This window comes from Bos indicus, chromosome 8 (genome assembly GCF_029378745.1).
Source record: "Bos indicus isolate NIAB-ARS_2022 breed Sahiwal x Tharparkar chromosome 8, NIAB-ARS_B.indTharparkar_mat_pri_1.0, whole genome shotgun sequence".
In the NCBI taxonomy this organism is placed as follows: Eukaryota; Metazoa; Chordata; class Mammalia; order Artiodactyla; family Bovidae; genus Bos; species Bos indicus.
Genome location: NC_091767.1, coordinates 60,300,046 through 60,325,641, shown reverse-complemented (window position 1 = coordinate 60,325,641; position 25,596 = coordinate 60,300,046). Strand labels below are relative to the sequence as shown.

At 40.1% G+C, this 25,596-nt stretch overlaps 1 protein-coding gene across 3 annotated transcripts in view; it reads right to left on the bottom strand.

Moving 5' to 3' along the window:
* Positions 1 to 301: 301 nt before the first annotated feature.
* RECK (reversion inducing cysteine rich protein with kazal motifs) overlaps positions 302 to 25,596 on the bottom strand; it is an 85,806-nt gene continuing 60,511 nt past the window's right edge. For all 3 annotated transcript variants that reach the window (XM_070794748.1, XM_019966193.2, XM_070794749.1), the window contains 10 exons: positions 24,398 to 24,534; positions 18,178 to 18,318; positions 17,151 to 17,339; positions 15,970 to 16,092; positions 13,709 to 13,880; positions 6,754 to 6,946; positions 4,984 to 5,194; positions 3,722 to 3,795; positions 2,738 to 2,893; positions 302 to 1,920 (listed from right to left, as the gene is read on the bottom strand). In XM_070794748.1, the coding sequence (XP_070650849.1) occupies positions 1,699 to 1,920; positions 2,738 to 2,893; positions 3,722 to 3,795; positions 4,984 to 5,194; positions 6,754 to 6,946; positions 13,709 to 13,880; positions 15,970 to 16,092; positions 17,151 to 17,339; positions 18,178 to 18,318; positions 24,398 to 24,534 (1,618 nt within the window). In that variant the 3' untranslated portion in view covers positions 302 to 1,698. The remainder of the gene's footprint in view (positions 1,921 to 2,737; positions 2,894 to 3,721; positions 3,796 to 4,983; positions 5,195 to 6,753; positions 6,947 to 13,708; positions 13,881 to 15,969; positions 16,093 to 17,150; positions 17,340 to 18,177; positions 18,319 to 24,397; positions 24,535 to 25,596) is intronic.

Below are 25,596 nucleotides of genomic sequence, written 5' to 3'. Positions count from 1 at the left end.
GATATACCATAGGGCTGAAGTATCGGGATGAACCAGTGGGGAGAAGAACTGCCTAACCTACTCCTGGTCTTGGAGTGCCTGAAGCTCTCAGTCCTGAAGAAGCCGGGGTCTTTGTCCTTGACCCTTCTGCCAAGAACATGCCAGGGTCTGTTCTGACCAGCTTTGTCCCAGCTGCTCTGTTTTCCTATTTTTGAAGTAATCACACTCCCATAACTTCTTAGTCAGAGCAAAGGACATGGCTTGCTGAAGAGTGATCAGTGGTTTCATTCTAAACGTGCACTTTGCTTAGAAATACACATAATCATATAAAATTATTTTATTAAAATAGAAAAGCTTTCCAGTATATTGCATTGAAGAGATTTATAGCAATTGCAACAAACATGCTACATCAGCACTGAGAAATTCTGAAAGCTTTAAGTGCCCACTTTTAAACAACATTTTGGTATAATAAGCATAACCCTATATCTTTCAGAGGGTACATATATATAACACTGAGAAAAACACTTCATGTAAATTCTAAGTTTAGGTGCATATAAACAAGAAGTATTACACTGAATAGCTTATTTAAAACTGTGAAACACATTCAAAGTATTCAATTTCTTAGACAACATGCAAACATTTTAATACTTAGATTGACACTTTTAAATATATAAACCACACTTCTTTATAAATCTGTATCAAAAAAGAAAAACAGAACACTTACCTACATTGTGCATATCACAAAAAACAAATGTGTCTTCATGAACGGAAAGTACTGGGTTAACACACATGATTGTCATTTTACAAATATGGCTATTCACCTTCTTCATAATAAAATAGAAAAATCATGTATTATTTACATGAACTACTAATTATTTCACTTTTTGGCAATTACATAAGTAGCAGCAATTGGTTTAAAGGTTAATGTTTAAAAACTCAACATTTAACTTGGATGATACCAAAAGATATACATCTGTTAATATAAAAAATGCATAATACAAGATGCTTTGATGCAATATAACTTCTCCCTTTCACAGAAGTCACAGACACACTTTAAGAACCACTGAGACTATCACTTAGGTACAATATATCATGTGAGTGCCATTTACTTAGCCTGCTTTTGCTTACTTAACACATTAAATGGATTCTGAATTAGATTTCTATAAATTAAATTTGCCTGATGACTTATATGAATTCCAAAGACGCCTTATCTTTTTCTCATACTCTAATAACAGTGGCTCTTCACTGTGACTCCTCACTTCTAGACAGAGTAGGGAATTATCTGTAAACAAACACACACGCACTAGGGGCACCCTAATACTGAAAGAACTCTGAAATGAAGTTTCTGTGATACGAAGTCCATAGTTAAAGTGAGCTGTCTTTCTAAAAAGTGATCATCTCATTTATCAATGATATATAATTTGTTTTGGGTGGGGGACCCATCTAACGAGCAAAATGTAAATTGTAAGGCAGTCAGTGATCCACCAGAAGGAAACATCCTCTTTTCCTTAGTATTTGGAAGAATATATTGTAACACTTGTAGAAACAAGGAAAAACCCTTACTAATACTGGTAATTAAGAAAAATACTGTATGGTGAACAGGTTAGAGGTGACAAGTGCTTTGCCTTGGCCACTATTCAACTACAAACCAGCAGTCCTATATGTTTTTTCCAAAGTGAGAAAATTAGATCAAGGACTATTTTGCAGTTTTCATGGGCATCAGTTGTGTCTCCAGACCCTGTGGAAGGTGAGGCCCAGGCTGAGGAGGAAGAGGCAGGAGTGATGGGGAGGCCGGGCGCTGGGGGCGGCTGAGGGCATGCTGCTGGAGACCTGCACCTGGGAGATGACCAGGGCAGACAGAGGGACGTGGGCCGCCAGAGTGGGGCTGTCAGAGTTGATGAGAGACTCGATCTTCTCTGCTTCCTTATTGCAGGCCTCAATCTGGGAGAGGATAATCAGATCCTTTTAATATAAGTCACAGAACCCACGAAAAAGTCAAGTCACACAAATTCCACATATATCCCAACACACGGAATATGTCTTCTCTTTATCCTTCTTTTTAGCAAAGTGATATTCTAATAAAGTCTTAATTTATTACACAAATAATAACAGCATCAATGGAAATCAAATGAAAAGAAAAGCCATGACCCACACAGCCACTGCCCTTTCTTTCCCCACAATCCTGTTCACCCCTTCTTCACGTTTAGACATTATCTTTTCACGCTTAGACACAGTCACAGGGATTGGCCTCTCCACGGCCACCTACACATCAGGAGAAGAGGAGAGCGCTGAGACAGAATGAGCTTCCTCACTGTGGCAGCTTAGAAACCACTGTATTCACTTCCGTCACTGGGACCTCCCTATGCTGATGCTGAAATTTGTGCCTCCTGAGTGAGTTTCACCTCTAGATTATGAAGAAGAAAACTCGGGGCCCATCAGATCAGTTCTGGTGGGCTCCTCCTCCCCAGTAGGAGCACAGCCCTTGGGAGACAGGAGTCTGCCTGGCCTTGTCACTGAGTGGCTGGTGTCTGTCCCTGCCCTCCCTGGGCCTCAAGTGCCTCATCTGGAAGATGAGCAGACACCTTTCATGTCTGCACCTTCTGAGTCACAGCACCTGCACCTCACCCCCCCCCTCCCCCGCATTCTGTTGGAAGCCACTCCCCTGGAGCAGCTTGTCCTCAGAGCTGCCGTGCTTTCCTCCCTTCCGCCCACCCAATTCAGCGTGACAGGATGGCTGTACGACACGTGCTGACCTCACCTGTAAAGCCTTTGGATAATGGTCCACAGGAATGATAAGGATCACAATTTCTGACTCAATGCTGAAGTACCCAAACACATCACACTGTGGGACAGACACGTGCATGCGGACCTTCTGAAGTATTTCCAGAACTGTGATTGGCTTTTTGTTTGTAACCTAGAAAGAGAAAACAATTCTATTACCTGAAAAAAGAATTCCTTACTACTGCCTAAGCTGCCTTGTTACCTTGCCTAAAACAAGAAGGCTCTTTTAATCCTAAGTGTGGGGCAGGGCCTTGCTGGATGAATTCTAAATATCCACAGAACCCATTCCAGTAGGGTTTTTTCTGACTGCTGAGTTTTCTGGCTGACATAAACACTCTCACCAGAAGTACTTTTTAAGGGACAGTTCTGAGTTGGACACCATGGGGAAATAATTAAAGCCTTCCTGTAAAAATACAGTTGTTTTCATTGAAATGGGTGTAAATTTTTTAGGTGGTGGCAGGTGTTGGTTGCTACACTTCTGCAATCTCATCTTCACAAAAGTGAGCAGCAAAAGTAATGGTACAAAAAAGGAAAAGGGGTAAAACCATCACGGGAAGATGGTTGATTCTGGACATACCCCCAGAGGAATGGGGACCACCTGAGGGCGGGCAACCTTGAAACTATCTGGGAGTCTACCAGCTGCTGGCTGCCTGGCTCTGGCTCCAGCCCTCACTCTGCTCACTATGCTGGCAGGAGACCTTTTTTAAACGAGTGCAGGCTACCTGGTTGCAGAGCAAGGTCACTGCACAGCCAGGCTGTACAGGGAAGGAACACAGGACGGGGAGGCAGATGGCCTGAGCTCAAAGCCTCCTGGTTGGGAGCTACTGTACAGCCTTGGGCAAGACGTTCCCGTGCAAATTAGTTTCTTCATCTATGAAAGGGATGACACGTTCTGTCTGTATGATTACTGACAAGCTTATTAATAAGGTTTCAATAGTACATGGCACATAAAGCAACTTACCTTAGCAATAGTATCCAATTTTTCTTTGTCAAACAAAACTCTTAACATTCCAGCACATAATGGGCAACAAGCACCTGTATAACAGAAACCATTCTGTTTGTGTTCAGAATTAGAAATAAAGAAAATTCAAAACAGTTGGTGAAATTACCAGCCCTTCATTTTGTGCTGGGAAAGTTACCGAAGTCCTTCCTGATGACTGCACTTTCAGATATGTTCCCTGATCAACCTGGAGTCTAATGATCTACACATTTACCAAAATCCTTCCTCCATTCCTGCTTTCCTCCTGTACCACTTCTCAGGTGGGGCAGCTGTGGCTTCATATAGCACAGGGAGAGCTGGCCTTTCCAGAGACACGGGGCCTAGACCCTGCCCTACTCAGAACTGTGTCATCCCAGGCAAGTGTTTCCTGTCGGCAAAACACAGGAGCAAGTGTTTCAGAGATTCCATGGGTGTTTGATTCAAACTGAATTTTAAAAGTTATTTAAACTGTTAAAAAAACAATAATAACATGTCAAACCATGGTCTCCAGGAGGAAGGAGGCTATGTTAGCTCACTGCTGTGCCCCCAGCACCTAGACACTTGTCTAGGACATAGTAGATGCTCAAGAAACATTTGCTAAGTTCCTGGACAAAGGAATGAATTTGTTAGACTCCAGGTAATCTGTTCTGTGCAGACTTGGGATAAAGCCTCTTCTGCTACCTCTGCTTAACTGAAGAGTATGAAACTGAAAGGTAAGCTGTTTGAAAACTGTTACTGCTTATAATAGCCTGTTTGAAACAAGACTTCTTGATTATATGCAACTGAAACAATTAAATTAGACGCTAAGGCCAGTCTAAGGCAACAACTATCTTGTTTTTCTCAATTTAAAATGTTTGTGTTCATCAAAAATACTTCAATTGTTCATTAATGTCCAATTCTTTATTCATTAACTTTATAACAGGCAAACATTATGCCTTTGAACTAATAACCATAATTCTAGCAGTTAAATATTGCTGTTTATCTATTGGTGCTTGAGGTAAGACTGAAATAAGTTTTCCATATTGTTTTAAAACCACTAGACTAGATGATGTCTAAGATAGATCCACTATTTTTTAAGGTCTGCCCAGAGAAATGCATCCAATCAGCATTAGGTAGAGTCAAGACTTTCTGAGAAGTTTAAACACACTTAAGTCAGCTTTATTTTTAGTGACTCACTCTCTGAAGACAGATAAGTAAATCCACCCAATCCTGCCCCTACCCCACCCCCAGCACTGCCAGCTTACCAGGTGGGATGATGGGTTTGCACTCAGTCACCGAGAGTGAAGGACACTTCACAGCAGCACACTCAGCCACAGAACTGTACTCGGAGAGGACTCCGACAGCCTGGCAGGGCCCATAGTAATCGATGGCCACCCGGTCCGAGTAGGCAGCACACACGCTGCTATAGGTCTCCCCGTTGTGCCCACAGACGAGCTCCGGGGCCCTGCAAAAAGGCTGAGGGCAAGAAAGCATACTTAGCTGTAAACTTCTATGGCACACTTTTCCTAACCAAGAATAGGTCTCCCTACTTTCAAGAAGGAGAAAAGACAGTATAAATTTTTGGACACTCTAAACAGGGCGTGGGGTTAGGTGCAACAGGACCATCCCAAGACTGACTGAAGAGACTACTTTTCTCAGCCTCTCAGGGACCTGGGTGATCATTCTCTGAGAACGGATATGAGATAAAAAGCCTTCCTTCCTCCCGACTTCCGTTATTCCAGAAGAGCCTGTTAGAAGAGAACAAGACCAATCTTGATGCAAATTCAGAGGCCTTATCATTTCACACTGGTTCATGGGGTTGCAGAGTCAGACACGACTTAGCAACTGAACAACAATAGGATAGAGAGGGAAGACAGGAGAGATGAGGAGAGCAGATGGACTCTGCATCCATGAAGAACATGTAAGAGAAAACCTGAAGCCAGGAAGAGGGACCAACAAGAGGGAATTCAGAGTAAAGGTATCAGTGCACTTAGAACACAAGCTCTGAGGGGAAACAAGCCCAGGGAGACGAGCTGAAGGGACTTTCCTTCAGTGAAAACCAGGAAATGAGAAGCCAGCATGTCAGGTGTCAGCCGGCTGTGGGCAGGGATTGCTGGTCCACGGCTGGGCTTCCTCCAGGCAGACGGCCCAGCACACAGATCACTGGTGTGTATGGAAGGTCTCAGTGGGGTTGTCCTCAAGGTTATTTTTTGACATGAATACCAATTTCACAACCCTCAAAGACTAAAGTAAACTGATGTAAGACATTAAGTTTTAAGATAAAATAAATTATATATATTAGGTGGGAAGGGGTGGGAGGTGAGAGGGAGGTTCAAGAGAGACAGGACATATGTATACCCATGGCTGATTCATGTTGATGTATGGCAGAAACCAATACAATAGTGTAAAGCAATTATCCTTCAATTAAAAATAAACACAGAAAAAATTATAGAAGACAAAGCCTAATTTTGTAAATTATACTAAGTAAATATAAAATTCTAAATAAATCTAAAAAATATGTCCAAAAAAAAAAAAAGACACTAAGTTTTAGAGAAGTTTTCAGGACCTTGGGTGGAACTTCAGTGGAAAGAGTGGGGGAAAAGCTCTTTTCTTGGTTGTTTTCCCTCATATTCTTCCTGGGCTGTTTTCTTTCTTTCTTTTTTTTTTTATTATTTTTGTTTGTGCGGTTTTCTAACGAAACAGTTCTGGGCCCACAGAACTAGGGGAAGTGAAGATGCTGCTGACTCATGCCAAGGGTGCAAGGCTTTAAATTCTTTTCTAGTGGTTGGTGTCAAGAAGCCTCTCTATTTGCTCTGTACACTAGAGGTGCCAAGGGTCATGAGCAAGGGGGCCCTCCAGTGTTAGGAGGAAAAGCCAGCCTCAGATGGTTCATTTTTGATAGAGGACTGAGTGCTTTAGATTTGATGGGATTCACAGAAGACCCTCAATGGGGGTCTCACTGCTGATTACACGTAAAAGATCATAAGCTGATTTCATGCTCAGTGTACTTGGGCTTGTCAGGCCAACAGTGGTACCTGGCACGGGCCTTTGTATAAGAGGCTTTTCCCTCTCTGGTACAAAGTGCAGAGATTGCTGTGCTCCATGTGGTTTGTATCACAAACAGGATCTCGGACCTGGTCACAGGTGAGCTGTCTTGGCAAACACTCATATTGGCTACATCCAAATTTATCAAATGTCGTCAGGCAGACTTGTGGTTTGGGTATGCATCTGAAAAACACAAATGCAGCACCATGAATCAATGTTGTAAGAGACTATAGTGGGGCTGGCAGGCAGTGGTGGGGCACAGGAGGCTGAAGAGAAAGTAAGAGCGCAATCAGAAACAGTCCCTGTGCCTGAGAGCTTATGGAGACTGGGGAGTCGAGCACGCATGTAACACAGGCCCTCAGGCAGAAAACCACATGCCAAATGCTCATGAGAATGAGTCATTCTGACTGGGGAGCCTGGAGAAAGCGCATGGAGGAGGTGGAGCCTGGAGGATGAAGGCCTGCTAGTCAGAGGGAGTAGCAGAGCAAGCGTGTGATGCCCCAGACCCTGTGGTGCTGGGGGAGAGGGCAGGGGGCCCTGAGGGCAGAAGCGAAGGGTGCTCAGGGTGGAAGAGCATGATACGAGACCACCAGACAGGTCAGGGTCCAATGCTGGAGGCGTTCTTATCAATAATAAATGAAGCATTTCTCAGGGACTTAATTATCAGCTTGGCTAATATGAGTCTATCTTAAGAGAAAACTTCACAGCATACGCTGAAAATTTCAGGCTTCTGTGTTTATAAGGCTGAGGACCTGATGCTGGCTGGTTGTGAATCACTGAGAGAATGCCACACCATGAAGCTGGGTTTTCCTAGTAATACCCGGATCTGGCTTCGTTCTCAATCTCTGAACTTCTTCAGAGGGGTTAGGGAGGATGGTTCTTTTCTTTTTTAGACTATTTTGCCTCTCTCATTTCTATAAAGGGTATTTATAATTTTCTATAAGAAGACAGGACCTAAGAAAATGTTTAACTTTTACTGGGTATTTAAAATAATAGGATACACAGATATTTACCTATAACATAAAAGGAGAAGAATATATTAGCTAACATCATATAATTTCAAAGGAAATTACTTCTTTTTACACAAAATTACCACCACCATCACTACTACTACCTATGGCTACCTTTTCTGATGAGATTTAAAATCAGGATGTATGTAAAGACAAATTAAGAAAACAATCCAATTTACAAGCATAAATAACTAAGGAAAACTATAAGACACTGATAAACTGAAGACAACACAAACAGGTGGAAGGATATACTATGCTCATGGATTAGCAGAACTATTGTTAAAAATGACAGTTACCCAAGGTAACTGTCCAATGCACTCCCTATCAAATACAAATAGCATTTTTCATAGAACTAGAACAAATAATTATAAAATTTGTATGGAAACACAAAAGTTCCTGAATAGCCAAAACAATCTTGAGAAAGAAGAACAGAGCCCTTCCTGATTTCAAACTATACTACATAGCTATAGCCATCAAACCATATGGTACTAGCACAAAAACAGACACATAGATCAATGAACAAAACAGAGAGTCCACAAATAAACCCACATTTATATGGGCAAATAATCTATGACAAAGGAGGCAAGAATATACAATGGGTAAGAGATAGTCTGTTCAATAAATCGTGTTGGGAAAACTGGACAACTACATGTAAAAGAACCAAACTGGACCACTTTCTCACACCATCAGTTCAGTTCAGTTCAGTTCAGTCACTCAGTCGTGTCCGACTCTTTGCAACCCCATGAATCGCAGCACACCAGGCCTCCCTGTCCTTCACCAACTCCCAGAGTTCACCCAAACTCATGTCCATTGAGTTGGTGACGCCATCCAACCATCTCATCCTCTGTCGTCCCCTTGTCCTCCTGCCCCCAATCCCTCCCAGCATCAGAGTCTTTTCCAATGAGTCAACTCTTCACGTGAGGTGGCCAAAGTACTGGAGTTTCACCTTTAGCATCATCTCATACCATACACAAATATAAATTCAAAATGGATCGATGACTTAAATGTAAAACCTGAAACCATAAAACTTCTAGAAGAAAACACAGGCAGTATGCTCCCTGACATTAGTCTTAGTAATATTTTTTAGGTATGTCTCCTCAAGCAAGGGAAACAAGAGCAAATATAAACAAACGTTGACTACATCAAACTAAAAAGCTTTTGCACAGCAGAGAAAACCATCAACAAAATGAAAAGGCTGCCTACTGAATGGGAGAATATATTTGCAAAAGATATATGTGATAAGGGGTTAATATCCTAAATATGCAAAGAACTCAAAATCAAAACAAACAAGCAAACAAATAAACAAAAAAACCCCTAACCCTTACAATCCAATCAAACAATGGGCAGAGGATGTGAAGAGACATTTTCCCAAAGAAGACATACAGGCTAAAAGGCACAAGAAAAGATGCTCAACATCCTCAGTAACCAGGGAAATGCAAATCAGAATCACAATGAGATATCACCTCATACCTGTCAGAATGACTATTATCTAAAAGACAACAAATAAGTCTTGATGAAGAGGTGGAGAAAAGGAAACCCTTCTGTGTGCATGTGATGTATGCCACCCATGTGAACACACAGGATGGAATATTGCTCAGTTATAGAAAAGAATGAAACCTTGTTACAGCATGGATGGACCTAGAGAGCGCTATGCTAAAGTGAAATAAGACAGAAAGAGAAAGGCAGATTTCAGTTACGTGTGGACTGTAAAAAATGAAACAAATGAACGAATAGCAAAGGACTGCATCTATGTGTATCTGTATCTATGTGTAGGTACAGAGACAAACAGGTGATTGCCAGAGGGGAGGAGAGTGGGGAGAGGACAGAAATTGGTGTGGAAGACCAAGAGGTACAAAATTCCAGTTGCACAATAAATGAATCATAGATATGAAATGTACAGTATGGAGAAGAGTTGATAATTATGTAATATCTTTATATGGTGAAAGATAGTAACTAAACTTACTTCAAAATGTATAGAAATACTGAATCACTATGTTTACACCAGGAACTAACACAGAGTTGTAGGTCAATTATACTTTAAAACAGGCAAACTCATAGGAAAAGATCAGATATGTGGTTGCCAGAGGCAAAAGGTGAGGGGAGGGAGACTTAGATGAAGGTAGTCAGAACCAGACATGGAACGACAGACTGGTTCCAAATTGGGAAAGGAGTATGTCAAGGCTGTATATTGTCACCCTGTGTATTTAACTTAAATGCAGAGTACATCATGTGAAATGCCAGACTGTATGAAGCACAATCTGGAATCAAGACTGCGGGGAGAAATACCAATAACCTCAGATATACAGATGAAATCACCCTTAGGGAAGAAAGTAAAGAAGAACTAAAGAGCCTCTTGATGAAAGTGAAAGAGGAGTGGAAAAAGTTGGCTTAAAACTCAAAAAACAAAGATCATGGCAACTGGCCCCATCACTTCATGGCAAATAGATGGGGAAACAACGGAAACAGTGACAGACTTTATTTTTTTGGCTCCAAAATCACTGCAGATGGTGACTGCAGCCATGAAATTAAAAGATGCTTGCTCCTTGGAAGAAAATCTATGACCAACCACAGTATATTAAGCAGAGATATTACTTTGCCAACAAAAATCCATCTAATCAAAGCTATGGTTTTTCTAGTAGTCATGTATGGATGTGGGATTTGGACCATAAAGAAAGCTAAGTGCTGAAGAATTGATGCTTTTGAACTGTGGTGTTGGAGGAGACTCTTGAGAGTCCCTTGGACTGCAAGGAGATCCAACCAGTCAATCCTAAAGGAAATCAGTCCTTAATATTCATTGAAATAACTGATGTGATGAAATGACTCATTGGAAAAGACCCTGATGCAGGGAAAGATTTAAGACAGGAGGAGAAGGGGACCACAGAGGATGAGATGGTTGTATGGCATCACCGACTCAATGGACATGAGTTTGAGCAAGCTCTGGGAGTTGGTGACGAACGGACAGGGAAGCCTGGCATGTTGGCAGTCCATGGGGTGGCAAAGAGTCGGACATGACTGAGTGACTGAACTGAATGGAACTGAGTCAAAAGATAACAAACTTCTAGTTATAACATAGTGATGTAATGTATAACATGATAAATATAATTAACACTGCTGAGAGTTATATATGGAAGTTATTGAGACTAAATCCCAAGAGCTCTTAGCGTCAAGAAGAAATTTTTTTTCAATTTCTTCAAGATGATAGATGTTCACTAAACTTACTATGGTAGTTATTTCATGATGCATGTAAATCAAATCATTGTGCTGTACACCTTAAACTTATACAGGGCCACATGTCAAGTCTATCTCAAAAAAACTAGAAGAAAGAAATTGGAATGCATTAAGTTACAATTTTATAGAAATTTAAGACATTTGAAGAGAAATGAAAAAGAAGACTATTTAGAACTTCACTATCTATTAACATGAAGGAATGAGGACAAAGAATATCACGAGAAATTTGGTAATTTTGGAAGAAAAAACATTACTAATTTGAATACACAGAAATAAGAGGATCAACAGGAAAGGCTGAGAATCAAGGAGAGGGCAACAAATTACAAAAAACACTATCAGGGCAGGGACTTGGTCTTGTTGACTACTGTGTCTTAGTGATTAGAAAGATCAGTACAACAGGAGATACTTGATGAATGAATACAGTTTCATTTATTTTCCAATTTCTATTTTTTAAACAACTATTTTTTGAACAGATAATATAAGCCCATGGAGAAAATGAAAAGACAAAATTGTATATAATGAAAAGTAAGTCTCCTGCCTATTCTTTGTATCCCAGCCACCTTCCCTGGAGGTAATCACTTATTACCAACTTCTTATTTATTCTTCCAGAGATATTTTATATAAGAACAAGCATTTTTACATGCTGATTCAAAGAGCATGTGCACTTAAAATTTTGATATGCTTGGCCAAACTGCCCTCCGTACAGGAGGTACCAATCTTTGCCCCAATCTTCTTCTGTATGGGAGTGCCTATTTCTCTGTATTTTGCTATCAAACTTTTTTATCTTTACCAATCTGGTAGATGGAAAATGGTACACAACTGTAGTTTTAATTTATATTTCTCTTAATATGAGAGAGGTTAAGCATTGTGGTAGATTGGCTAGAGCTCATTCATCAAATTCATTTAATTTTCTTCCTGGGCATACATCTAGATTATATTTCCCAGCCTCCCTGGAAGTATTGGTCAAATGAAAAAGTTCTAGACAATGGAATGTGGCTAGAAGTAGAGATGAATTTTAACTTGGCTTATAAAAGCTTTTCAGGAGCAACCTCCATCATGTCCCTTCTCTTATTTGCCTGACAGAGGAGGACTAGAGGCTGTAGGAGCTGGCTGAGTTGCTAGATGGAAAGATCCTAAGTTTCTGAATCACATGTGGAAAGCCACCTGCTGACCACCCAAATGGACTGTAGTTGAACTTCCACTATGTAGAAGTACTGATATTTGGGGGTTTGTATACAGTAGCTAGAGTTGCTCCCCCCAAGTAATAAAAGCATCTTTTTAAGTGTTTAAGAAGAATTTGTATTTCTTTTCCTATGTTTATGTCCTTGGTCCATTTTCCACTGGTTATAGATCTTTGCCTATTTTTATTAATATATTAAGTTGTTCATCTTTTTCATATTGATTTGTAGGGGTTCTTTATATTATCAGAGATTGTACTGAAATCCCTTTCTCTTAAGATTTCTCTTAGTTTGTCATTTGTTACCATGCAGCAAAACTTCATTTTCATGTAGTTGTATTTTTCAAACTGTTCTTTTATATTGATTTTGTATTATACCCAGCCAGGCCTTCCCATTTTTGAGATTTGTGGTTTTATTATAAAAGCAAGCCAATCTTATTCAGAAAGGTTACCAAACAGAAGGAAACAAACAGATAAACATATACCAAAACAACTCTCAATTCTATGTCCCGACACAACTATATTATCCTTTTGACTTATTTCTTTATCATGTTTTCTTATGCATAACACCCTATCTTCTTTGCAGAACAACTCTTTGGGCTTAGTTTTCATGATGTAAACTTTGCTAGACAGGGACCAATTCTCTTTGGTAAAAGAGAATTTGTTAAAATAAATTTAACACAAGAGAAAATTTTCCTTCTCTCCCTTCATACTGCACCAAGGTTTTCGGGATGGAGAAGCAATTGCTTATTATCCACAAAACCTTCAAAAGGCAAGGACTGTGGTGCTGGGACATGTCTTACTCAGCTGTCTGAGGCAGTCAGTGAAAACTTCAATTCCAGAAGCTTGAAACCTAAGAGAATCAGCAGTACCCTTCACCTGCGACCACAAGCAGAAATCCATCATTAAGGTGACGTCAACTGCACTCTGAGCTCCTGAGGAAACCACAGAGAGAGGAGTCCCTAAACAAATATCTTCATAAAATACTGAAAGTGCACTTCCAGAGATTTCTCATGTTCAATCCGTACAGTGGAGGCAGGTTTTAAGTAGACTATTTTCTATTACTACCAGGCATCAGTAACTAATAATAAGAATGCATCCATTTCTCTTGTCTTAGCTGCCGCTTCTCCTTGCCTCACACTTTGTTTCTGTCTTACAGAACTGGTCTAGCTTCCGGCATACACCACGCTCTCTCATTAGCAGCCAAGAGATTTGCTCTGGTTACTCTCTCTGCCTTCATGAACACCACTTCTCCTCTACCGTAAACCTTGCTGGCAGTCTCCTCCTCGTTTTCCCAGCTAATTACCACATGCTCTAGAGGCTTTCCCAGGTTCCTCCAGGCTGTGTCAACTGCTTGACCTCTGGGCCCCCAATCACAGCATATTACCAAGCAGCTTTACCTGGATCTTTCCCTCGAGACTCTAACTTCTCAGGGGAGAGAGCATCTTAATTCATCTTTGTATTTTCACTGTCTGGTATAGAGTAAGTGGTGACCTTCAGTTGAAAAAGACAAGGAGGCATTTGACTTACCTTTGGTTTTTTGGGCAGGGATTAGGAGTACATGGATCCTTTGAGATGCATGATCCAAACTCAAACTGATGGTCCTGGAGGCCCACACAGCGAGCAATGCAGGCGCTGGGGTAAGTGCGTCCATTCTGCCCACAAACGGGGACAAACTGATCTGCACAGTTGCAGGGCAGACCTGCAGGGGGACAGCACCTCAGCAACTGCTCTTGTATGGCCCCTTCCTCTGTTTCCTCATTAAGGTAAACCACTGACAAGCAGCCAGAGGTCTCAGGTTAAAACAGAATTTAACATTAGGTCAGGGGGGTGGGGGAGGATGGGGAGCTGAATGGAAGGGGGCATATCCTCCCATCTCAGTGTTTTTAAAGGTGGCAAGGTTCTGAAAAGCCATTTGTCTGCACAATGACTTTCCTTTGTTCCACTTATTGCCTGCTAACTGAGGGTTTCCAGATCTTGATCCCAGGGGTAGAGATCCTTGCAAACTAAACTACGGGTAGGAGAATGTTTCTCCCAATTTGATATATAGAATCTGGAATTTAGATGTTTGATTCTGGTTTAAGGGATTTCCAGAATGTTCAAGGATAATACCAAAAAACAAGACAAAGAATGAAGGTTGTAAACGCCTCACATAGGTTCTTTCTACCTCCTTAGGGAGGAGAAAGAACAAGAAGTTAGTAACTTGGGAAGATATTGTAACTTAAAACTTAAGAATTTTTATGAACATCTCCTTCTGAGTCCTGTGTAGACTGTGGCCCTATTTGAGTCCCCCAGATGTGTATACTTTGTTGCCAGTAAAATCTCCTTAGAGTCTGCTAGCTAAATACTCTTTATTTTTTTATTTTTTTGTCTGTACCACATGCCTTATGGGATTTTAGTTCCTTGACCAGGGATCCACTGGACTACCAGGGAAATCCCATTAAATAGTCATTGATGTAACTTATCCCAGGACATGAGGGGCTACACACTACAGGGAAAAAGGGTCCTACTAGTTGTAAACTTTAACTTCTAAAAACATTGTGATGTATGTAAATAAGTAAAAGTCTTCCTTGTAAATCTTTAGCTCATTTCTCATCCCACATCATTTTTCGGTTTCTCTAGGCAGAATGAACTGTCCTCATCAGAGCACAGCAGATAAAGGATAAAAATAAAGGACAACAACAACAAGACAATAAAGTAGCAAACCCTGGTACTCATTAGGGTGGATAGAGGATGGGGTGGAGCTGGTCCTGCCTCTACTTCCCCATCAGTCTGCATTCACTTCTTGTTTCTGATCTCCCTTTTATTTCCAATGTGCTGGAGATACAAGGTTGGTAAACCCTATTCTGTTCTCTTCCTACCCTATTCCATGTGTAATACCAACTCAGAGTCAAGCTGCTGCTGCAACAGGAAGAAATGGTTTAAGGGCAACTACCTAACTCCTCTTTGCCCAGAACCAGATTTGGGAAAAAAGTAGATACCAGCAAATACTGGCAACTATGCTGTTGCTCTTGACAACTGGAGTTTCTTCTCAAGAAAAGAGCATCTCATCTCACTAACCTTGTCACTTACTGTGGCTGATGTGAGCATAATACCAGCAGCATAAAGCCTAGGAAAGTCAAGAAAGTAACATTCTTGATGGACTGTTCATAAAAATTAAGTTTCAAAATTACAATAATTTCCCAAGTTACTTTCCTGTTTTCCCCCTCCCTAAGGAGATATGAATGGAAGGAATCTATGTAAGGTGTTTACAACCTCTGTCTTTGTCTTGCTATTGTTATCACCCTTCAACATTCCAGAAAACTCCCAGACTTGACATACCTAAATTCTAGATTTTATATCTAGATTGAGAGAAATATTCTTTACTTTTTCTTCCAGTAGCTTTGTTTATAGGGGTCCCTGCCTATATGAATCCAGAAAGCCAAGGTAGGACAAGAAGAACATGGTTAAAGAAAACAAACACAGAAGCAAATTTACAAAATACAGGGACACTTTGGACTATAGTGGTAGGGGCAAATGGGTATTTCAGCAGGCAGAAAAACTCCATGTAACTAAAACTATACCAATCACTGGCCCTGTTCTTTTTGACTTACGGAATTCCAAAAGGACCTTAAGAAACCACTTACTTTAATGCCTTCAATTTATAGAGGAGGAAGCAATCCAGAGAGCAAAGTACCTTGCTCTCAGGTTATGTATTTACTTTACTGTGAACATTTGCAGTTAATGAGATGCTGCCTTCAAGGGAAAATGGGTACAGAGGATGAGGAAAGCTGCTGGATGACCACGGTTACCTGTGAAGGTACGACGGTCATCTTCTGAGCTGTGCTCGCTGAGACACAGGCGGGTAGAACACACCAAATTGCCAGCAAAACAAGAACAGATATTGCAGTCGACATTAAAGGAAGTTCCATGACCTGAGAGAAAGAGAAATAAAATGCTAATTTATGTCATGAATTTATAAATAAATCACAAATTAAAAATTACATAGTTTAAAAAGTTTTAAAATAGAAATTCTTGAAAGATAACTTCTGAATATATAAAAGGGAATTAAACTTGTAATACTGGTATTTTCATATTGACCTCCCACCATATCCCCTCCAAACCCCTAATATGCTCATCTCACTAGACTGCTCCAAATTCTCTCCTATCTTATCATGTAAAGCATGACTTCAATTCCTCATCCGAGGTTCTTTTGTACAGAAAAGGTATTTACTCAGTGAAAGTTTATGGAAAGAATGAGTTTATCTTCTGATGTTTTCTGTGATTCAAGGTACCTATGTTACATTTTAGCTAATTAGAATATGGACTAAGCAATGAATACCTGACTTGCTGGTCTAAGCAGAAATTTGCAAGCTCTTTTTAGTCAAAAGTACTCTTCTTAAAGTAAGATCTCACACAGAAGAGTATTACAAGAGTCATATAAAAGCTGAACTACTCTAGTTGATGGGTAGGGGGATGGATGTAGAGGTAGCAGAATGAGCAGGTGGGGTGGGGAGCACATTCTCAAAAGTGGTATTTTTTTTTCACAGTTTTTGAGGTTATATATTGATATGAAGAGTTACTAAGGGCTATAAGCAAAAGATGGTTTAAAGAAGCACTGAGAAAGCAAGATCCTCAGACTTTTAGAGAAGGTGATCAAACGAGGAGGTACTCTTAATGTGCTCTCTCCCAACCCCTAACCAACAGTGTAGTTCCCATCCCTTTGGTTTCCATGATGTCACACAGTAAAGAGTTCAGTAAGTGTTAGTTACTATCAGCTGTTAGTAGTCCCTTCTTGATGAGGCTTCTAAGAAGGTTCCTTAGAAGTCCTTGTGTTCCATAGAGTTTGAAAAATACTTCCCTAGAATATCTGATTTGTAGACTTTTACTCTCTGGTGAGAACCCATCCAATGTTCTCCCTACCAAGTTAATACAACTAATCTTGTGTTAAAAACAAAACAAAACAAAAAAACAAAAACAATTCAAGACTCACTTTTTCTTTTTCCTCCAACAATACAAGACTTCTGAAGGTCTATACAGTGCATCTCTATACAGTTTTCTAAGAGTCCACTTTGCCCACACGAGCAAATTTTATAACAACCAACTTCCCCTGCAGATGATGGCACCTGGATCAGTGTCCCTTGACGGACAATAAAATCAGATGCTTCTCCCAATTTGCAGCCTGTAGGGACAAAAATGAGCTGAGAAAGCTGGTACTGTTCCCTGATATTGTTTTGTGATATCAGATACACTTCACATAAGTTTTATAGATATTGTGTGGCCACTAAAGATTACGTAATAGAACTTTCACTAAACTAGGGAATTGCTTTGGTTCAACTGGCCACAAACAAACAAAAATTCCACGTTCAGTCTGTGAAGTGGTGGTGATTAAAGGACACATACCCCAAAGTTAGAAATAGTTCTTACAAAAATGCTGTAAGATAAGTAGTTCTTAAAATTTTTTAAGGCTTATCAAATATATTTTAAAAACACAGGTATTTTTTTAAATGTAACATGGCAACTGAGAGTAATTTTAGAATAATCTGGTCAGAAAACTTTTAGTGATAGAATAAAGACACATCTTAAATTCAAAGAAAAGTGAATACTTGATTGGACTTAGGGAAAACCCGTTTATTTTCAATTTTAACAAGATTTATTATGATGCTATAGCTTATGTAGTATTATACAAATATTATAAGTGGCCCTTTGAGATATGCTTATTTAATATTTTTTTTTTCCTTTTTACTTCCCATGTTTAAAAACTAGCCCAAGGTTCTTTTTTCCTTTGGTTGTCAAGAACCTTATGACTCATTATGAGAATCTGGTTTTGAAAGTGAAATAAGTTTACAATCTAAATGACTACTGAAAATTATTTTTTTGTCTTCCTCTGCTTACATAAATCATACACGTTTATTTGAAAAACATAATTTAGAAAATAATCTTATTCCAAAGATAACTGCTATAAAGAAACAACAGCAGCACATACCCTTGCCCATCCCACACCCCACCCCACCTCTTACCCTGAACACAAGAGTATGGAAGACAGGGATCACCAGATGGACACCCTTTCCGGTTTACCTCACAGAGTTCATTAGCAGGGCAAGGGTTTGGGTTACAAGGATGAGTCACCTCTTCTACAATGTTACCTAAAGAACTTGGCCCTGAAAATACAAAAACAGATCAGTTTAAACACCCAAAAGAGTAGAAGAGGTCTGTAAATTGTCTGAATTAATGACATCTGAAACAAATGGACAGCTCATGAGGTCTGTATAGTCAAAGCTATGGTTCTTCTACTAGTCATGTATTGATGTGACAGTTGGACCATAAAGAAGGCTGAGCACCAAAGAATTGATGCTTTCAAACTGTGGTGCTGGACGAGACTCTTGAGGGTCCCTTGATCAACAAGGAAATCCAATCAGTCAATCCTAAAGGAAATCAACCCTGAATATTCATTGGAAGGACTGATGCTGAAGCTGAAGCTCCAATGCTTTGGTCATCTGATGTGAAGAGCTGACTCAACAGAAAAGACACTGATGCTGGGAACGTTGAGGGCAGGAGCAGAAGGGGGTGGCAGAGGATGAGATGGTTGGTTGGCATCATCAACTCAATAAACATGAGTTTAAGCAAACTCTGAGAGATAGTGAAGGACAGGGAAACCTGGCATGCTGCAGTCCATGGGGTGGCAAAGGACTGGACATGACTGAGGGACTGAACAACAACATGAGGTATGATTCAAGTGAGTTATTGAAATGGATTTCCTGATCAACTATGCATTTCCATAAACAAACATTCATTCATTTGTTTATTTATTGGGTGCCTAAGATAATGCCCATGAATCAAGGCAAATTGGAAGTGGTCAAACAAGAGATGGCAAGAGTGAACGTCGACATTCTAGAAATCAGCTAACTAAAAGGGACTGGAATGGGTGAATTTAACTCAGATGACCATTATATCTACTACTGTGGGCAAGAATCCCTTAGAAGAAATGGAGTAGCCATCATGGGCAACAAAAGAGTCCGAAATGCAGTACTTGGATGCAATCTCAAAAACGACAGAATGATCTCTGTTCGTTTCCAAGGCAAACCATTCAATATCACAGTGATCTAAGTCTATGCCCCAACCAGTAATGCTGAAGAAGCTGAAGTTGAATGGTTCTATGAAGACCTACAAGACCTTTTAGAACTAACACCCAAAAAAGATGTTCTTTTCATTATAGGGGACTGGAATGCAAAAGTAGGAAGTCAAGAAACACCTGGAGTAACAGGCAAATTTGGCCTTGGAATACGGAATGAAGCAGGGCAAAGGCTAATAGAGTTTTGCCAAGAAAATGCACTGGTCATAGCAAACACCCTCTTCCAACAACACAAGAGAAGACTCTACACATGGACATCACCAGATGGTCAACACCGAGATCAGATTGATTATATTCTTTGCAGCCAAAGATGGAGAAGCTCTATACAGTCAGCAAAAACAAGACCAGGAGCTGACTGTGGCTCAGATCATGAACTCCTTATTGCCAAATTCAGACTTAAATTGAAGAAAGTAGGGAAAACCACTAGACCATTCAGGTATGACCTAAATCAAATCCCTTATGAGTATATAGTGGAAGTGAGAAATACATTTAAGGGACTAGATCTGATAGATAGGACGGAGCTTCATGACATTGTACAGGAGACAGGGATCAAGACCATCCCCATGGAAAAGAAATGCAAAAAAGCAAAATGGCTGTCTGAGGAGGCTTTACAAAAAGCTGTGAAAAGAAGAGAAGCGAAAAGCAAAGGAGAAAAGGAAAGATATAAGCATCTGAATGCAGAGTTCCAAAGAATAGCAAGAAGAGATAAGAAAGCCTTCCTCAGTGATCAGTGCAAAGAAATAGAGGAAAACAACAGAATGGGAAAGACTAGAGATCTCTTCAAGAAAATTAGAGATACCAAGGCAACATTTCATGCAAAGATGGGCTCGATAAAGGACAGAAATGGTATGGACCTAACAGAAGCAGAAGATATTAAGAAGAGGCGGCAGGAATACACAGAAGAACTGTACAAAAAAGATCTTCACGACCCAGATAATCACAATGGTGTGATCACTGACCTAGAGCCAGACATCCTGGAATGTGAAGTCAAGTGGGCCTTAGAAAGCATCACTACGAACAAAGCTAGTGGAGGTGATGGAATTCCAGTTGAGCTATTTCAATCCTGAAAGATGATGCTGTGAAAGTGCTGCATTCAATATGCCAGCAAATTTGGAAAACTCAGCAGTGGACACAGGACTGGAAAAAGGTCAGTTTTCATTCTGATCCCAAAGAAAGGCAATGCCAAAGAATGCTCAAACTACCGCACAATTGCACTCATCTCACACGCTAGTAAAGTAATGCTCAAAATTCTCCAAGCCAGGCTTCAGCAATATGTGAACCGTGAACTTCCAGATGTTCAAGCTGGTTTTAGAAAAGGCAGAGGAACCAGAGATCAAACTGCCAACATCTGCTGGATCATCAAAAAAGCAAGAGAGTTCCAGAAAAACATCTATTTCTGCTTTATTGACTATCCCAAAGCCTTTGACTGTGTGGATCACAATAAACTGTGGAAAATTCTGAAAGAGATGGGAATCCCAGACCACCTGACCTGCCTCTTGAGAAACCTATATGCAGGTCAGGAAGCAACAGTTAGAACTGGACATGGAACAACAGACTGGTTCCAAATAGGAAAAGGAGTACATCAAAGCTGTACCTTGTCACCCTGCTCATTTAACTTATATGCAGAGTACATCATGAGAAACGCTGGGCTGGAAGAAGCACAAGCTGGAATCAAGATTGCTAGGAGAAATATCAATAACTTCAGATATGCAGATGACACCACTCTTATGGCAGAAAGTGAAGAGGAACTAAAAAGCCTCTTGATGAAAGTGAAAGTGGATAGTGAAAAAGTTGGCTTAAAACTCAACATTCAGAAAACGATGATCATGGCATCTGGTCCCATCACTTCATGGGAAATAGATGGGCAAACAGTGGAAACAGTGTCAGACTTTATTTTTTTGGGCTCCAAAATCACTGCAGATGGTGACTGCAGCCATGAAATTAAAAGACACTTACTCCTTGGAAGGAAAGTTATGACCAACCTAGATAGCATATTGAAAAGCAGAGACATCACTCTGCCAACAAAGGTCCGTCTAGTCAAGGCTATGGTTTTTCCAGTGGTCATGTATGGATGTGAGAGTTGGACTGTGAAGAAAGCTGAGTGCCGAAGAATTGATGCTTTTGAACTGTGGTGTTGGAGAAGACTCTTGAGAGCCCCTTGGACTGCAAGGAGATCCAACCAGTCCATTCTGAAGGAGATCAGCCCTGGGATTTCTTTGGAAGGAATGATGCTAAAGCTGAAACTCCAATACTTTGGCTGCCTCATGTGAAGAGTTGACTCATTGGAAAAGACTCTGATGCTGGGAGGGATTGGGGGCAGGAGGAGAAGGGGAGGACAAAGGATGAGATGGCTGGATGGCATCACTGACTCGATGGACGTGAGTCTGAGTGAACTCCAGGAGTTGGTGATGGACAGGGAGGCCTGGCGTGCTATGATTCATGGGGTCGCAAAGAGTCAGACCCTACTGAGCGACTGAACAAAGATAATGCCTGGCAAGGTCCTAGGTTCTGGAGATACAGAAGGGAATAAAAAAGGCAAATCTCTATAGAGTTTACATTTTGGTCAGGAAATAGACAATAAATAGACTCTGAGCGTGTGTGTGTATGAATGTAAGTAAAAAGTCATAAACAATAAGCAGTATAAAGGGATGGAATGTAACATATATTTTGAATAAGGTGGTCAAATAGATGCTTATGTCTAAAAGGGATAATTTAGCACATTCACCATAAATAATGATAATTTATTATGGTAAGATGGACCCTATACCATGATCATATTGGTTAACTTATTAAATAATGACCAAGGAAAAATCTCACTTAATATACAGTCATCCCTCAATATCTGTGGGGGGTTGATTCCAACACTCCCATGGATATCAAATTCTGAGAATGTTCAAGTCCTTTATATAAAATGGTGTAGTATTTGCATATAACCTAAGTACACTCTCCTGCATAGTTTAAATTATCTCCAGATTATTTATAATACCTAATACAATGTAAATACTATGTCAGTTCAGTCGCTCAGTCGTGTCCGACTCTTTGCGACCCCATGAATCCCAGCACGCCAGGCCTCCCTGTCCATCACCAACTCCCAGAGTTCACTCAGACTCACGTCCATCGAGTCAGTGATGCCATCCAGCCATCTCATCCTCTGTCCTCCCCTTCTCCTCCTGCCCCCAATCCCTCCCAGCATCAGAGTCTTTTCCAATGAGTCAACTCTTCGCATGAGGTGGCCAAAGTACTGGAGTTTCAGCTTTAGCATCATTCCTTCCAAAGAAATCCCAGGGCTGATCTCCTTCAGAATGGACTGGTTGGATCTCCTTGCAGTCCAAGGGACTCTTAAGAGTCTTCTCCAACACCACAGTTCAAAAGCATCAATTCTTCGTAAATAGTTATAAATAAAATGTAAATGCTATGTAAATAGTTGCCAGGTATACAACATTCAAATTTTGCTTTTTGGAACTTTCTGGAATTTTTTTTTCCTGAATATTTTCAATTTGCAAATGCAGAACCTGTGGATATGGAGGGCAAACTCTGTGTGACATTTTAAAAGAGTATTGAAATGTAAACAAAAGCATTTCTTTAAGTTTCCTCCCACTGAAAACAGTCTCTGTCTACACATATATTTGACTACTCTAATGGCATCCAGGATTATGAATACATTCATTTTGCTTACTTGATTTTAGGCCAGACTTAGACTCTAAGGCTATAGAGAATCAGGGCTTATAGAATTTATCTCATCCAGCCCAATCATTTTATAAATAGGAAAGCTGAGGCTCACAGAAGTCATCTGCTTAAAATCAGAGAGGCCTATGATTCTAGTCAGTCCAATGCTCTCTTTTTTTCTACACTTGTCACTAAGGTTAAGGGACACAGTCTGTTTGTCTTGATTAAAATATAGTGGATATTGTGAGTTGCAAATGTAGTACCCACTTTTTTCTTTTTACTTACTACCAGGTTGGCAATGGGCCCACAGATAAAAAATCTTTCCCAGCTTCCCATACAATGAGGGGTGGTTTTCCCTTACATGAAGTAGCTAGAATTAAAATACTCATGTTGTGATGGTAAAGTACACAAAGTAACCTTGATGATGGAAGCCAAGCACTAAGAATGGTGGAGAAAGAAAAGGGAACCTGGATTCCACTGTAACAGCCCTAGACTATTTACTTCTGGGCTTTCTTTTGCTTCCATCTGTTCTATTATTTGCAGTTGAACTTAATCCTATCTTAACACAGGAAAATAAAGCTAGTTTGAGCCAGCTCACAGCACTAATGCCCCTTAGTGGTAGCCTAAACACTTCTCTTAACTATATGTACTTAATCTCTCAGTCGTGTCTGACTCTCTGCGACCCCATGGACTTATAGCCCACCAGCCCACAGGGATTCTCCAGGCAAGAATACTGGAGTGGGTTGCCAGGCCCTTCTCCAGGAGATTTTCCCAACCCAGGGATCGAACCCAGGTCTCCAGCATTGCAGGCAGATTTTTCACTGAGCCACCAGGAAAGCCCCTTGACTATATAGTGTCTATGAATTTTATCCCCTGGTTTCTACCACACAGTCACCTCCTGCTGGGAAGCTTAGCTTCAGAATCCATCAAGGAGATACAAACTTATTCTTCTAGCTCTTGGTAGGAGTATTTGGTACAGAGAAAAACTCCATTTTCATGTACTAACCCAGACCATCATTCCTTACTCCCTATTTGGTGGGTAAGTCCAAGCCAACGCCTGGCTCAGTTTCTACTGGTATTAGATGACAAGAAGCTAAAGACTCCCTAGGGGAAATTCTACTTGATCAAATCATGGCAAGGAGACAGCAATGATAAAGAGCTGGTTATCTGAGAATGCGGACACATGACTCATCACTAAGAATTCCTGACTGACAACAGTTCACTACCCACTCAGACTGCTAATGATAGTTGCTTCTGTGTATATATTTTAAGACGACAATTCTTTCCTGGGCTGAAAAGGGCAAGCAAATAAGGTAAGAGTCTGCAGATGAGATATTATCATTAAACCACATGTTCTCAACAGATAGATGCTCATGCAAAGCAAACATCAAGGGCAGAGATAGAAGGGAGAAGCCTTTAAATTAAAAAAAAAAAGTACTTACTGAGGTATGTATCCAAAGGTATGCAATTCTCCAGGTCATCTGTGGGTGACAGAAGCTCACAAATACTTTCAGCTGTGTGGTCTTCAGGGAATTTGTTCTGGTCCCCACATTTCTTGAGAATCTCTACACAATCTGATCTTGAAAAGGAAAATACACACAAATTTAGGATTTGAGGAACCTCCTCACTCCCCAGGTTGCCTAGCCAATATCAATTCTGTTTCAGAAGCTTTTCAGAAAGTGAGTTTTTACAACTCAACAATGTTTCGCACTTTGTTAGGTGCATGATAAAAGAACAGGGCTGACAGCAGACCTTAGGTTGAAGAGTAAGTAATATATTTCACTATCAAAGCAGCCCCAACTTTCTCTGACCTGAGATCAAAAGCCTTGCTCAAATTTTACACTCATACCTACTGCCACTACTATCAATGTGGTTTTCCACTGTCATTGAAAGGAAATTAACCTAGGCTAGTCTGATGTGCTCTTTGTGAAATCATATTCCTTTCTCTCAGGGCTTTCTTTCTTCTTCCCTCACTGCCTTCCTGCCTTTCTCTTTTTAAATATCTGTTTATATCAACATTAAAGTGTTTGGCCTGTAACAACTGGAAAACCCACTACTTTAAAATTTTCTGTCTTCAATAGAAATTTGACCCCTCTATAAAGTTTCATCTTTATTTTATCCAGACCCCCCCTTTTTTTGTCTTCCTATTTACTTAAATTTTTAAAAAATTTTTTAATTGAAGTATAGTTAATTTATAATGCTGTGTTCATTTCGGATGTACAACAAACTGGTTTAGTTATATATATATACACTGTTTTTCAGATTCTTCTACCTTATAGGTTATTTCAAAATATTGAGTATAGTTCCCTGTGCTATACAATAGGTCCTTAAACTTTATCCTATAATAGATCTTAATAAGTAAACCATTCAGAAATGTTTATTAGGAACAGACCCTATTGACTATATTTACTAAGTCTTTCACTCATCAAACATTTCTGGAATATCTATTGCACTTTAGGATTATGCTCATTCCTGAAGAGAAGAAAAAGAAGAGAGAAAATATAAGAAAAAAAGAGGTTCAAAGAAGAGTATTTATCCTCAAGAAGAGCAAAGCTAACAGGATATAAGACAAATACACATATTAAAGTAAACGAATAGAATAGTGCATTGAAGATACTCACTGTTTCTTGAACTAAGTTCC